Below are 17,017 nucleotides of genomic sequence, written 5' to 3'. Positions count from 1 at the left end.
ATTATATGGAAAATCCTAACGTTAGGTTTGTTTTTGAACAGAATCCATGGGTCCTCAGTCCTCACGTATATGGTATATCGATAAATATTCACCTAAAATGTTAAATTACAATTTATAATAATACTGCTATATTTGGGCACTATACACTTCCAACGCAATGTTGCAATATAAAAGTACTAAACTTTAAGCGATCAATGATGTAGAGTTTTCTTCAGTACTTTTTCATATTTCCATTATTGCCGAACAATGAAATTAATCAAAATTAAAATGACCATGTCTTACCTTTCGACGCCTGGGCGAAACACAGTGCTGCAATTCAAATGGCGTTGTTGTATACTATTATACAAGGAGTTACCCAACGCAACAAGTATTAGTATTGGATTTCTAGAGTTTTCAAGTAGTTATATTAACACAGTATTCTAGCTTAGAATCTAAAATTATTCTTAATAATATAATTAAATGCAAAGTTCAAATTCAATATTATAATTTGGTAATTACGAACTAGAAATTATTAATCTGAAATTTCAAATATTCAATATTAATAAATATATAATTATTTTTATTGCATATAAATCCTAGCTCTAATAAACCATTACTATCTACCAATGTAACTAAATTTTGTTTTTTTCAATATTTTTCAATTTGTTTTCGAATAAAATAGTTAATGATTATACATACTATGCGAAAACAAGAATATTTTGAAAAATATTCTTAAGCTCTGTATAGCATAACTAGCTGATTCATTAAAATATGTTTAGTGTATATTCATGCAACCCGACATGGCGACATTGACACAATGTGGTCGTTTTGAAAAACAAAAATTGTTAGTATTTGACCCAAAAAAATGGCCTTTTCAAATTTATTTAGAAAAAAAAAAAAAAAATTATAATCTATAACTGTAAAAAATGCCAAATGCCTAAAGTCGGCAGGTAATAAGGTTAACAGAAGCTACAAAAACCACGCAAGACACCTAAATCTCTATATAGGGGATTGACAAGGGATGGTGAGGTGGGTTTGTACTCAATGGCTATTTGGTCGCCTCCATACGTCACCACGACCGGTCCCGAGGACGGACGAGCGCAATCTCAGGCGCTTTTGTTCGCAGAGACGTTCATCTAGACCAGCGGTGCGCAACCTTTTTTGATCCACGACCCCCCAAAATAATTTATTTTTTAATACGACCCCCCTTCCTACCAACATTATGTAAGTGTGTAATTTAAATTTACTTAATAGTCTTAATGTATACACACATTTTATTCATATACATTAAATGGTTAATTTTAAAGCAGTTTTAATATTTCTTAATTTAATTAATCAAAAACATGAAAAAAAAATACAAAATTAGAGTTTTATAAAATCTAAAATTAAAAAATGTATCATTATAATGATAATCAAAAATTTTAATATTTTTAAAATTATAAAATTACTTTTTAATTATTTTAATGAGAGACCTGAGCTTGCATTGTAGACATGATTGATTCTATGTTTGGTTTGATATTTGACACTGCTACTCTTAAATCAGCTTCAACATTTAATCTGGAGCGATATTTGTTTTTAATTATCGTTAGTGTTGAAAATGCTGTTTCGCATAAATAAGTTGATGCAAAAGGAAGTAAAATTGATATAGCTTGTTTTGATAATTCTGGATATTCAGATTTGATGGAAATCCAAAATGTATCACATGCATTTTGTTGAAATCTGATACGTATATTTTCATCTGATGACAAGTCAATAAGTTCTTCGCTTATTTTTAAATTTCCTAATTTTATTTCATTGATATTAAAATGAAATGGATTTCTTATCCAACCTAGACTTTCTTCTGGGAAATCTTCAAACCGTGCATTAAAGTTTGTATACAAAATTATAAGCATTAATACGATTAACTCAACGGCTCGTACATGACTATCGGACTATTTCATAATAACCGTAAGATTAAATAAAATTACTGATTAAATTCAATTTAAAAATAACCCATATACTGCGTGGTTCAATAAAACTTGTTATCGCAACATTAAGATATGACATAATGTCATAATATTGACACACCTATCAACGGTACAAAATAATTTTACTTTGTATAAAACTATAAAATAATATACAATATACATAGTATAGTATAAAACTTTTTCATTTGGTGATTACTGGCGACCCCCTAATAAAATTTCGCGACCCCCTTAGGGGTCGCGACCCCCAGGTTGGGCACCACTGATCTAGACGACTGGTTTGGGCTCGACCACAACGGCCGCTCAAGAGACTGGACGATTGGCGCGGCCACGCGGCTAGTGGCGCGATGTTATGCGCTCTACGATTGGCAGGTGCTGAGGACGACTGTCGCGGCGTCGACGGCGGAGATAAAAGCACAGGGCGAGCGAATACAGCTGTGATTGCTGTGCGGAATCGATGGCCACCGGAGGCCTTTCGGAAGTCTCGCACCGCCATACGCTGAAACTCATAATCGAATTCCCGCAGGTCCGGCGATGCTGCGACTTCCAATTCCTAGCTTAGCTTTACCACTCACCCATCGTGCTTTAAAGTCACCACCGCCACCACCACAACTCGCTTTCGTGCACGCTCCATCATCGTCGAAGTACTGTCAGGGCGGAATCGGTGCCCGCGCCGGTACACAACTAGCCGCCGCGCCGTGTCGTCGTTCGTCACTACGAGGACAGCCGGAGAAGCTGGGCCCGCGCCGAGCCGCCAGATAGTCTCGCCAACAAGCGACGCCAACAACCGCTTACTCGTCGCGCCGCGAATGGCCGGGGGACGTATTCGTATTCGGCCTCTCACCACGTGCTCTTTCCCGTGTCAATCCCCTACGTGTGCCACCGTCTTGCGTGTTGCTCCTCCAGGCGGAGGGAGCCGTGAACTCCGGGTTACTCTCCTCGGACGCAACCGCACATCAGAAGACGAGTTACCCGTCTCACGACCCTTCAGTCGGTGGCTACGATCCTCGGTGATCGCCGGCCGGGATGTTTGCAGCACTTCTTGTCTGATGGCGGACGCTCCGGTTCACACGGCTCCTCCAATTTTGCTTCGGCCTCCGTCGGCACGTCTTCCACGAATACTATTAAATCGTCTACTGGCTCATCTGCAGCCTGCTCCTTCGGTCCGATGACCAACATCGCATCTTGCCCGGGCGACCCGAGCGCTTAAGGACTAGTTGTATACTTGTAGTTGTAGGTAAAGTATTTTAGAAGCTGGGCGGAACGGTATGGATATATTTATTTAACAAGGACGTGAGTTTTTTTCGTTTTTGTGTACATGTTTTATAGTAGAAAAAATACTTCAATGTTCAATTTTATTGGTGATTTCTGACAGCATTTGTAGTTTTATTTTTTTTTTTGAGCTGTGAATATATTCTCCTGTTTTTTCGAACCAATTGGCTATCTATTATCTGCAGTCAGAACTTGGAAAAGGTCAATAATTTATAGTGTAGTATTAATGTTATTTCGCATACCTATTTAAATATCATATTTTATAACTCTAAGAAATGGATTCTAGGTTTCTCTATAATTTTCTAATTTCATTTCATATTAATTTCCTTTTTTTAGCAAACAACAATATAATATTGCTACGAATACCCAAGGCTAATCAAAACAATACACCAATAGGCAATAATACCATAATAATTACTATGCATATTATAATAAAAACTATAAAAATATTATTTAGCATAACTAAAATAAAAAATTAAGTAGATACAATGATATAGGCATATAATAAAATATATTTTTTATAGTAATAACATGTTTGTGACTCCCCTTTAAGCAATTACCTTTTTATCATTAGCTTGTGTTTGATGGTATATATTAGTTTGAATTAAGTGCAATACGAAGTAGGTACAATTCATAGGTTTTATACTAAGCGTTATTTAAAAAAACAAAAATGTTTAGCAAACGAAAATGTGAACAAGACTATGTATGATAAATTCTATCTTTCATATTTTTATTTTTACATCAAGTAGGTACCTACGTATATTTTTAAAAAATCTATTTTTTTGAAGAAATTATCATTCAAATAAATACATATTATTGTTAAAATAATTAAACTGAATCAGTGAACCAATCATTTTATGTTTGTACAGAATAATAGGTTTTAGAATCTAGTCACATTTTGCCTCCTCCCCTTCAAAATTACCTTATGGTTGCCCATTCACCTAAGTAATAAGTAGATACAGCCACACAGAGTACAAGTTTGCAACATAATAATGACATCAATATGACGGCATTTAACTATTAAGTTTATTAAGTATAAATTTATAATAATTCTGTTAGTACAAATATATTTGATACGACGCTTTTAGATATAAATTTAAAGATATAGAAATTATGCTATTTGTGAAGTATTTTCTGCATAAATATGAGATTAATATGCAAAATATTTGTAACAGTGGCATCATCAATGGAAGAAATAAATAATAACCGTAGGCTCGTAGCGGATCCTATAGAGAGGTCATGAGAGGAGGTGAATTGTTGGTCGGTTTTTAAAATTGTATGGGGCTTAGTTTAAAGTAGGGGTAAGTATCGGATTTTCGGATTGAAATTTGAAACAAGAGTAGATATCATAAGATATGTGTCATTTGATAAATGTCAGTAGGCAGGAAAATAATTTTAAAACGCCGATCATAAATAAATACTGTCTTAGGTACTCAAATTTAGATTTATTTTTTTAATATACATATAATATAAAAATAATTATTACATTATAATTAAAGTAAAAAAAAAATATGTAGGTACAATTTATGATAATAATATGATAAATAAATAATAAAAATATAGGATAATATGGAGGTTATAATTTATCGTGGACGTGAAAATACGATTTGTTGAAACATAATTATCGCATCAATTGTAAACAACAAGCCATTAAATCCGAATGCTGAAGAACATAGGACTAGTTCAAACTTGCCCATATCTTTATGAAATTGCAGTAGAAAATATGAGGATGCAATACATAAAAGTACTTGTACGACTGAGCCAATGAGGACCTGCAGAGTATCATAATATATATAATATATTATAATATATCCAATAAAAGCATAGCACATATAATCATTAATTAATTATATAATTCTCAAGATAGAATGTATTTTTCATAAATAATCATAACAGTTAACATCAATCATTTTTTATATTTTGGAAAAAATATTGTTTTTATGTATAACTTTGAAATAATTATAAAACTTTAAAGTTCTTGTTAACTGTATCATATTGATTATTCTGGTAATTAAATATCCACCTACTTTTTGTATCATAAACTATAGCGAAATACATTTCAGAAAATATGTATTTTTAATTCTTTAAGCAATGTATTATAGATTTTATAAAATATAATAATATTGATACAGGTATATTGCAAAATAATAAGAACTTATGTTCATCAAATATACTATTTGCCTATTTACATTGTATCCTGATTTCATACTTACTAAAGCTAAAATGTAAACACATACAATTATAATATAATTTTTTTACTCACCAATTTCTTAGGAATTTGTTCTTTTATCAATAGTCCACATATGACAAGCATGGTAAAAAACAAACTTACATAAATGGCAATTTGAGTAAAAACAATTTTGAAAAACCAGTGTGATTCATGGCTTTGTAGTTGAAGCATCTTGACATAATCAGTAACATTTTTATTTTTGAATCCCATCATACAAATTGATATCATAATTGGGATTATCTGAAAATTAATAACTACATAATATAATCTTGCTATTATAAAAAAAAAATTGTATTCTGTAAATAATATCTTACACATATTTTATTTTAAATATTTCAAATTATTGACGGTAAATTTCAAGAGAGCAAAGAGGTTTAAACTTGGCTTGTGTGGGTGAAATTCCCTTGGGGAGAGCTTTACTATAAAATATTAAAAGTAAAAGAGCAAACACAAACGTGCAAATGAAAATGAGCGAATATAAATATATTAGCCAAAACATATAGAGTCAAAAGATAAATAAAAAATGATTAAAATTGAATATTGAATTGATTTTAATTATACCATTTGTAAGTTATAGCAGAATGGCTCTCAAAAGATCTACAGCAAAAGTAGAGTTACAGATTAATGTGGAAAACCCCAAAATAATGAGCTTCTTATTCAATGGATAACCAGACCATGAAGACCTAAAGGCAATAACTTTTGAAAAAATTGAAGAATTCCAATATTATTTATCATTTATTAATTAATAATTGCTATAATTTATATATTATGTGAATATTTTTCTTAACGATTTTGAGGTGCAATGCCATATTTTCAGGTAGTATACGTATAGAATTGGTACAATGTCACTTAAAAATGTAAAACTTATACATGGCAATCGTTGTTTGTAGATATGTGATAATATGTACGCCGTCGTATGATGAATATGTATAAGTATTAATTCATAATTTTAGTGTACCATTGGTCAGGATAGCTACGTGTTATGTTTGTAGCGTGTGAGGGGTATATATTATAAAATATTTATTATTCAAATGAACACGCATTGTTGTGACTTGTGAGTTGTGGCTGTACAAGTTAATACAACGGAACAATAAGACAATTATTAAACATTTAGAAATTTATGACATAACTATTTTAGATTTAATGTCTTAAGTGTATGTGGTATGTCTTTAGTCTTCATACTATAAAAGCATTTACTGATAAATTACTATATGCATAAATTAATCAAATAAATAATTGATATAAATTGTTTTTAATATTTATTATTATTATTATTATTTTTGTAGATTGATATAGAAAATAATTATATAAATATAAATTGAGGTCTTACTCTTACGTCTAAAATATAAACTCTCAAAATATTTACAATTATAACAGAGTCATACTTAAAATACGAATATATATTAATTCCATTAAAATAAGAAATAAGTATTTTGTATGCAGGATAGTATTATCTATTCTTAACTGATTTTAATAAGTTAAAGGTCATTTTGAAGGATTCATCATGCAGTTTTGATCCAACATTTGCTCATTAATATATTAATATTCCTACAACGAAAAAATATAAACATACTATAAAGACGAAAATGCAAGGTGGCGGTGAAAAAACGAATAAAGCAGCTATCAAAACCAATAGACTACCTGCGCCAATAGCCTATTGGTATATAATACTGAACAATTTAAGACAACGTGCAACCACATATTATCTTTTTTACTTCTATTTTAATGGAGAATCAATCAATTCATTCCAATTAAATCTACCAACACAACTACACAAATTGGTTCTGCTGAACGCATATTTGCTATGTTGCACATTGACCAGAAAGAGAAACCAACTGGTTCGCTGACATCCTCATAACTGTCATAAGTATAGAAGTTCCATCCTAGTATCCTACTATTCCATCTTAATTTGTATTGTTCACTAAATATTAAAGCTGTAGTATGATTTGGAAATTACACATTTGAGTCAGCTAAATTAATTAATCATCCAATATTATTGAGTCATTATTTATTAAAAAATCAATATATAGGTACCCATTACAGTATGATGAAACAACTAATAAAAAGTTACAGTAATGATAATTGTGTCATTTTAAGAATATAATTTATTTTGGATAATGTTAGGTATCTACACTGTACACTAAACAGTTTAATAAGTTTGAAAAAGTATTTTACTTTTGGTTTTTTTTAAATTATCGTCTTCGTGTTATATATATACAATATACACAGAGTAATAATTTTAACTTTTATACTTTTACTTACAACTCATTTACAAAAAATGTATTAAAGTTTTTGAAATACATATTTTCTATATATTTAACTATAAATTATAAACGATAGTTAGAATTTAAAGTTGTTCAAAAATGTTATTTTTAAAATTACCTATTTAAAAATGTAATTCCAAAAGCCAAATTTTTTCCAATTAAATGACAAGTGATAGCGTTAAATAAAAATTGCTCAGTTTAATTTCTGTATAAAATCCTGGATGGGCGATAATAAGCCTTTCACTAAAAAATTACTTTTCTCTTTCACCTGACAACAATTGAATTATTTTTGTCCACGATTTCACTTTAACATTTTTGGAAGCCCTGCTTCAAAATTATTTATGTTTGATATTATATTATAAACATTAAAGCATATTTAACTGATAACGATATACTAATACAGTTTTACGAGTAATAGCGTGTATCGGATGTACGACAATTTTATGTTACTTTAAAAAAAATAGAGCTAGGTAAATACATTACTAAATAAGTAGCTACAGTACTAAAAGGCACCTAACAAGATTAATTTTTAGTTACAAAAAATCAAAAGTGGTTGCGTTAAATTACTTTTTTTAACTCTAATGTAATTAGTTACAACGCCGTTACTTTCAACATTTTTAAATATATAAAACTAAAAATAACATCAAGTAAAATAGACAGTGGTGAGATACAGCATGCAGTATATAGTACCTATCTTCTAAGTCATTATTTCAATGCAATAGTTTTGATCAAAATTTGACAATATCAAAGTATTTAAGGTTTCTAAATATTTAGAGACATAATGATAGATGTGTTAGAGCTTCACAGAAATACAGAATATATTTGAGTATCGCGTACACGTTTTCTGGTCACAACGTAATAATAAAACCTACTGTAACTTAACAACGATTCGTTTTATTTGAAAATAATCGTATCTTCAACAATGACTCAAACATAATAATTAAGTGTGTGTACATTATATTATTTAGATAACATTGAATCAAAAAGTGACTAAGTTTACGATAACACCAACTCTTTAAGTGGAGTAGGAGTGTAAGACATAGCAAAATATATTATGATATTAAATTTATGAATAAATCGAAAACAATATTGAGGATAAAGAAAGGTATGTTTATGATATATGTAGTATTAATTTGTTTAAGTTAATATTAATTTATTTTTATTTAATTATGTTAATATCGTTGAGCAGCAGGAATGCGCAATACATAGTAGTATAGAATATTAGAAAACAATTTACAATTTTAGACAGAAATCACAAAGTTAAAATTCATCAAAATAGTGTTTAAAGGCATAAAATAATAAATTGTAATATAATATGTGCGATGGCGTCAATGAAAATCGAATAAACAGCGTAGTTTTTTTATTTAAATCTGTATTTTTTTTTTGTTTAAAGTAATAAGTAACAACACATTTATACGTACGTGTACAAAGCCACGTGCTGATGTTGCAGCAGTGAATGACCACAATATTTATTATAATGATATCATAAGTAAAACATTATAAATTATAATCATATATTCATATAATACATTATAATATATATCATAAATATTATGTATATTATAATATATTGTGTATTTGTGTCACACTGTCACCAATATATTATTATATTTTGAAGTCACCGCATTTGCACGTCCGTGATTAGGATTTGTGGTTTAACTCGAACGTTTGGAAATATCAATATTATACGAAATATATACCAATATTATATTAAAGATTAAAGTCTATTAAAATTTGGCTCCAACACTATTCCGAACATTTTTTAAGAATTGAGCAGATTTTAATAAACATTTATACTCATAATTTCGCACACCTACATTAAAATTTGTAATGCAACGTTGAGCTATAGCATGTTATAACATTCGCTTTCTCTCGTTATTATAAAATGTTCAATGTATAAATGTATTAAATATTTATATTATCATTTAAAATTAAAAATAACTTCAGAAAACGTTTGGTTATTGATGCTTACAGCTTAGCGATAATATTTCGATAGAACAGGATATATGGATCATTTATTAAATCAAAATAATTTTTTGAAAATGTATAAATTGTAAGTTATATATTGTGTATTAAAAATATCAGCTATCCAATTATATTTAAATAAGCGCAGTACATTTTCATTGCCTATAGCTGCACACCTATATATACACTTCAAAATAACGTCTTTTTTAGATTTTACCTATATTATTTTTAAAAATAGGAACTATGAACTTTTGATTCCTTCTCCAGTATACCAACAAGATTCAATTTCTACTATTGAAACCACCCTCACAGTTGCAATTTTTCCAGAAAGAACTATCCTCATACAAGAAAAAACACATTATTGTCAAATTAAATTGTTCATTGCTCCATATATTATTATATGATTTTTTGTGTTGAGCTTATGGAAAGTACCTACCTATAATTTGTATAGGTATATCAGAATCGGGATATCTTTTACCAACTAATCAAAGTTCCTATACATCGTTATATCCGATATACGTGATTGAATTACCTATTTATTATTAATTACTACGTTATAACGGTGTTCAGACGATTTTCCACACGTTTATAAAAGATATTCAAATTTGAGCGGTCTTTTACACGATAATTTCTATGAGCAGTGAGTACGTAGGTTGGTATTATGATGATTAATTTCAAATTTAGAATTATAATACTTTATGATTTCAAACGAATCTTGATGTTACACGTCTTATATAATATTATTATAGAATTGAACGATCCAGAGCAGTGGGTGTTCTTACCAATTCGGCGATCCTTAAGAGCATCAACATGTTGACGGAAGACGTTGGACGGTGGCGATGGGTAAGTATGTATTATATGTGTAAAATAATATGAATATCAATCGAATACGACGCTTGCGCTGCAGTGATAATAAACTGATGGGACTCCGCTATAGGTGTACGTTTACCGAGAAAGTGTTCCCGGGCCGTCGAACCACGCTGGTCTGTAAAAAGCGCGAAAACATCAAAAACGCGACGACGACAATATCGATAGTTATAATGCGAACATCTACATCGATCGTCACACGGTGCCCACAATAATAATAATAATTTATGTGTAATTCTGAGCAGATATCCACCCACCTTATCGACCTTGAGCCTGCAGTCGTATATTTATCGCAATGTAAATAACACTCGAAACATCGTCATCTCGCGGGCCGCAGCAGTAAACTAGGTACTCTACAATCGATTTCTGCGAAGTGCGCGCGCGTTCGTATCGCCGAATCGGCGAGCCATATAATGTGTACATCACGTCAATATAATAACATGACACTCGACGACGAATTAACGATATCGCGACTTAAACATCGATGTGCGCTCCAACAAGGCTCTTTGTTTTTATGTATGCTTTTTTTTTTTTTTGAGGTCAACCGATATAATATTACATTTTAGTGTAATAATGCGGTACCACACGAGTAATATTATAATAGTCCGGGCGGCGGGCACCGCAGTCTCCACTCGGCGTGTCGACCTTGTGGTCGAAATGGTTTTGAGAGGGAGGGGGGGGGGATCAGCGACTGTGTGATGTGATTGTACGTTATTATAGGACTAGATGGCGTAAGTGTAATACTATTAATTTTGGTCATTTTCTGACAAATATAAATTGCGCCAAACGTAGGGAGGAAATTATGAATCGCGTCCAATATACATTACAGGTATAAATATTAAATGTATATGAAATAAATTGAGCCCAATAAATTTTATTTATACGTATCATGACTATGAAGACATAATATATACTATGTGGTACTCGAAAATCGCACCCTGCAGAGCCTATTTTTACGTAATATTATTTTTATATTTAGCATTACCCAGAGGACACCACGACTCACGAGGAGGCGGCTTTCAGTATCCTCCAAAAGGTGTAAAAATTGTCGTTTTAATTAAATAACATGGTTCGATAATACATTAAGCTTTACATTTATAATTTTAATGTTTTTTTTTATTAGGTCAATTATACATGGAGTAAATAATGATAATAATAAATTATTTTCTTATATCACCATAGTCTAAATAGTAATACGACATCATTTTCCCATATAAAACCTGCTAGTATTATTATTTTTTATTGCTCAAAATTATTTTCACCTGTCGAGATTTTTTTAAATTTTCAATCGAAAAATGTTCACAATACCTACTTATTGTTCTTATATTTTATTCTTGTTTTTTACCACCTGTCCACTTTGGATGCAATTAACAATCACCCTAATAGTCTAGTGTTTATGCGGTATAAAAGATGCTTTATGATTTTCGTTCATCTAAATAAATAACTTTAATATTAATTTATGATCTTATACATCTATCAGGACAATAGTTCACCACTCCTTTGTAACATGGAAAGTATTTGTAAATGTATGTATTTAAAAACATTCAAAACTACCAACACATTTTAAAGAATTTTTATGACAACTCTCCCCTATTTTAAATTCCTATTTTTTTTGACACTTTCACATTATATAGGATCTTTCTGGATAGAAAAGCTCAAAAAATTGAAAATTATGATAAATTATAATATTTAATATAGTCCCATAGCCAAATTCGTTTTAATATTATACGTATTTTCGGGTGGACTTCCCCGGTGGAAGATCACTGATCAGCCTAACAGCAATTAAAAATTTTAAACACCTTTTATAAGCAATTTTTGACACTCACCCGCTGTGAAACGAAAATACAAACTATTTATAATTTATATTTATATCGATTTTATTATAAATATATATAAACAAATTATTTTTGAGCAGTTGCCCACCGGTAAAGTTTCTGGTATCCAGCCGGTCCAGTCCACCCCTGTTCAGGTCCCTGAAATATTAAAATTTTTGATTATGTTTTCAACAAAATATTTATTGCAGGAATCTAAAATATTTTAAGATTGCATAAAACCATCATATTTTAGAATTGTACTAAAAAAATAAAAATAAATCTTAAAAGCATTTTAACTTCTCTTAAATGCGTGATCGTATCGCTTTTATCGGGTACAAATGGACAATGATTTGGTTTTGCAGAACCATTAATTAGAGTCTGTGCAATATTATAGGTAATTTTCTTATAATATGATTGTTCTTCTTTAATAAAAAATCAATTATTATTATTATTATTAAAAACACTGACACACTAACATATAATGATACCTAAAAAATATTTTCCTGTAATTTAGTTATAAAGCTGTTTTGTTATCCAAGTTAATATGCAGTGTTTCAAACACTCTACGTCAAATATTAATCATATAGGTACCTAATTTATCTTTAACAATGTTTTGAGCATAGCCGAATAATTATTTATTTTATAAAAAACTGTTAAGTGGTTATGCATTGTTTGTTGAAAACATTTTGGTGCCGTTAAATTTTACTTCATAGAGTACCTACATATTTAATTTGACACTGTACAACGTACCTATAATCTGAAGTTTCTACTGAGAGCCGGAGAGGAGTGTAAAAAAATATACTTCACGCACTACGCAGATTTGTTTGAAATCGTGAGAAATTCAAAAACTGCAATAAATTCTGAAACTATGTTGAAGCAAATAGGTAACGCTTTATAAATAATAATATATATCATATAATTTAAACATAAGTGAACGATGATTCAGACGTGTTCTTTTATTTCTTTCTATGGCATTTATTTTAGCACATCAACTCTAAAAATGCGTTAGACCGACACGACTACATTTACTGTACACGATTGCCTTTGCTATAAGTATTTCATTATTTGATTCAATAAAACGTACAATTTAACTTTTCTAATTATATTTAAAATTGTTAAGTAGGTATAGGTATGGATATATATACATTAAATTTAATACTTTAATACCTAATTGACTAATTTTTGTCTAGTGTGTAATTCAAGATAAATTTAATCGCATGAATCATATGAATATAAAACTATAATAATATTATGTATATATATAATATATATTGTCAATTGAAATAAAACTATTTGCTTTCGGCAAAGTATGAAGTGTTTTGAAAGGTAAACGCGGGTACGACATATACCAACTTGCTATTTTACTAACTTAGCGTGTACGTAGACCTTGTAAAAATGTACGGGGCTGGTGGGTATATGTATCTACTATTAAAATTAATTAAAAACTATTGAATTGAAGTGAAAAAAATTGGTCATATCCATACAAAATAATAATTAGCAGAAACCTATTTTATAATTTTGACGATAACAGGCTTATTTCGGTTATTTTACTGTTCAATTAGTTGATCATTTAAACTCTTGTTAAATTTGTAATTTGCATTGTTATGTAGTTATGAAAAAATATAAAGAAAAAAATACCAACGTTTATTGTGCTGTAATTTGATACAATATTGAAAACGTGGTATAAAAATTCACAGGAATCGATAGAATTTGTGTTTGTTCTTTTAGTGTTTAATCATATTGAGTTTGTAAATATAATGGAGTATGCTGAGTATGCACTTTTGCGATGCATATACGATGTACCTTGTAAAAAACTGAGAAAAATCACTTTCACACAACTGCACACTTGGCCAAAAATCATCATAATTAAATGTACGTATAATATATATAATAATATTGCAATGAACTAACGCTAAAAAAATTATAATGCGTACACTGTAATAAACTGTGCGCAGCATGTTCTAATAAATATGATTTCTGAGCGAAACTATGCACAGGCGTAGGTATTGGTTGTTATTAAGTTAAATTTAAAATGTATAACCAATAATTTATTCATCGGTTTCAAAATATGGTTCTGAGAGTGATTACATGAATATATAATACATGCATTTGTTTAACATTTATAAACCAGTCTATGACTACAGGAATACAGGATTTGTATACAATTTTGAGATTTTGCTTATTACTTTTACCCGAATTGTACGTATATACACAGAGAGTCGCAGTAAAGTGCGATTACCTGGTCACGTCATATGATTAGGGTTTTTCTGAACTTGTAAAAGGACAAAAAAACATAATTATGTAGCTAACAATTTTAGAACCAACACACCTTTATCAATAACTCAATGCATTTTTAAGCCGACAAAGTTCAATGAACTTAGTTGAACTTCAATGTCATTATACAGTTTTATTTTATTATTCATTTTTAAATATATATTTTAATATGTATCCGTTGAAACTACTTTGTATAGTATAAAGGGTTACACTAACTGCGCAATTAAAATGTTATATTTATAAAATGACAACCCGGTTATTGGGAAACTATATTTAATGATTTTTTATTATTGAATCCAGTAATTGGGCATTTGGGCCACTGATAAATATCAATAATAATTGATTCGGTGATATCTCAATTAATCAACTGTACATTCTATTGTTCCAACAAATAATTATTTATTATAGATGGCCTGCGACATGCGTCTTAAGTAATTAACATCCATACTTATACAAAATATACGGCGGTAAGTATAGGCAATTTAGCTACACCACTGTGGGTCGTCAATTTTATTGAGTTAAATTTGAGCTGTGTCACCATCGATGTCATAGGTGCGCCAGATAAAACTATATTTTGCCCAAAACATGAAACATGTTTTATCATTAATATTGTATTATTCTAACATAGGTATATTATGGTTATTTATCAATATTGCACGAAACCATACTTTTTTATCAATACCAATATACCGTAGAAATCCGGTGTTAATACGTTAACATAAAATACGAGTATCTATAAAAATTGACCCTAATATGTATTTTTGATATTTTTCTATAAGAACAACTTACGAGGAATTATATGTAATTTTCAAACTTTTTGACTTAACAAAAAATGCTATCAACATAATTAAATAAAATATTTTAAATTTTAAATTCTAAATAAAAATAACTAAAAAAATTTTAAATGTCAATATAAGGTAACAATAGCTCAAAAAAATATTATATGATACAAGTTAGAAAACGGTTTGCTGCAATAAATGCAAGCATTGAGGGTGACAGCACCCCAGAAAAATTTAACTTTCATAATAATAGGGAGAAACTAAAAAAAAAACACAGAAAAATTAGAATATTTACGCAACATTTTTATTTTTTGTAATCGAACAATTTATAACTTTAAGTATTAAAGATCCAAAACATTTCGAAAACTATATTATAGTGTAAATTATAATTAATACTTAAATTTATAAATTTTTCAATTACAAAAAAATAAAAATGTTGCGTAAATATTCTAATTTTTCCGTGTTTTTTTTTAGTTTCTGCCTATTATTATGAAAGTTAAATTTTTCTAGGATGCTGTCACCCTCAATGCGTGTATTTATTGCAGCAAACAGTTTTCTAACTTGTATCATATAATATTAAACCAGAAATTGTACCTACCATTTTGTAGCGACTTACGACTTTATTTATTCATTTGAAAGTTCAAAGAGATTACTATTAGGGTAAAAGTATAGTTCACAAGGTAACACATATAAATATATATATTATATATTATAAGTTATAACTATAAGAAATGTACTGCATATTACTCTCGAATATTTCACAACTTGCGAGAAGTTTGCAATAAAAAGTTGAAAAGGCCAAGCCATCTGCAAGGGTTAGAATAAAAATTTTAAGAAAGCATATCGTGTATGCGGGAATAACTAGATACATATATATTGTATATGTGTATAGTGTAGTATACGTCTATATGTGTATTGTATGGTGTCGTGTGAACGTGAACTCGAAAAATGTGTAACAACTTTCACCAGAAAGTTTTTTTCTTAAAAACAGATATAAACCATCGGTGTGCATAAAATATAAATAATATATAACTCTATTTGACATTTGGGTAAAAACTAAAATTATTGTTTAATATTATAACTATGACATTTTATAATAAATTATGGCAACAATTGAAATCTGTGACCGCAGGTATAGTCATTACTATTATTCACTGCATCGGAAGCATGGTTTTTTGCCCATTTTATTACAATTTAATAATTTACTGACGTTTAATATGCATTTCGTATGGTATACTGTTATATTTCAAATATATAATAAATGAATATTATTATTGCAATGTCGTGTCTTAATATTTTACCATTGAAAGGCACACTGAAGGTCATTGCTCCATTAACTTTTCTGGACAATGGAAAATAACAATGGATAATGTTATGTTCATGACATTTAAAAATTTTCGCGTGATATGCAGTGGAGGGTTGGATTATTTTAGTTTTCTTGAAACAACATTAATTTAATTATTACAATGAAAGTAACCATGACACAAACTGTAATATTATTTTTAATTTAATATTTTATATAAATTTAATTAAAATTGTTTTATTCGTTCAAATATTTAGTCTACACTGTACAGTAAAGGTACACTAAAGGTTAATCAGAACTTGGGAA

At 29.4% G+C, this 17,017-nt stretch overlaps 2 protein-coding genes and 1 long non-coding RNA gene across 3 annotated transcripts; 1 reads left to right on the top strand and 2 right to left on the bottom strand.

The window, feature by feature from the left end:
• Positions 1–1,439: 1,439 nt before the first annotated feature.
• On the bottom strand, positions 1,440–2,522 carry LOC111032509 (zinc finger BED domain-containing protein 5-like). The gene is made up of 2 exons (XM_022312882.1): positions 2,519–2,522; positions 1,440–1,759 (listed from the first exon to the last, which is right to left on the bottom strand). The coding sequence occupies exons 1-2, from the start codon at positions 2,520–2,522 to the stop codon at positions 1,440–1,442; spliced, it is 324 nt and encodes a 107-aa protein (XP_022168574.1).
• A 2,262-nt stretch (positions 2,523–4,784) lies between these two features.
• LOC111032512 lies at positions 4,785–10,761 on the bottom strand. The gene is made up of 3 exons (XM_022312886.1): positions 10,457–10,761; positions 5,479–5,685; positions 4,785–4,987 (listed from the first exon to the last, which is right to left on the bottom strand). The coding sequence occupies exons 1-3, from the start codon at positions 10,484–10,486 to the stop codon at positions 4,799–4,801; spliced, it is 426 nt and encodes a 141-aa protein (XP_022168578.1). The 5' UTR covers positions 10,487–10,761; the 3' UTR covers positions 4,785–4,798.
• LOC111032513 lies at positions 7,836–10,554 on the top strand. Its single transcript, XR_002604313.1, has 2 exons — positions 7,836–8,814; positions 10,424–10,554. It is a non-coding gene; the product is annotated as an uncharacterized LOC111032513 (long non-coding RNA).
• Positions 10,762–17,017: the final 6,256 nt, after the last annotated feature.

Source organism: Myzus persicae, unplaced genomic scaffold (assembly GCF_001856785.1).
Source record: "Myzus persicae strain clone G006 unplaced genomic scaffold, MPER_G0061.0, whole genome shotgun sequence".
In the NCBI taxonomy this organism is placed as follows: Eukaryota; Metazoa; Arthropoda; class Insecta; order Hemiptera; family Aphididae; genus Myzus; species Myzus persicae.
Note: the sequence above shows the minus strand (reverse complement) of the source record. Positions and strands in the feature narration are given on the sequence as shown.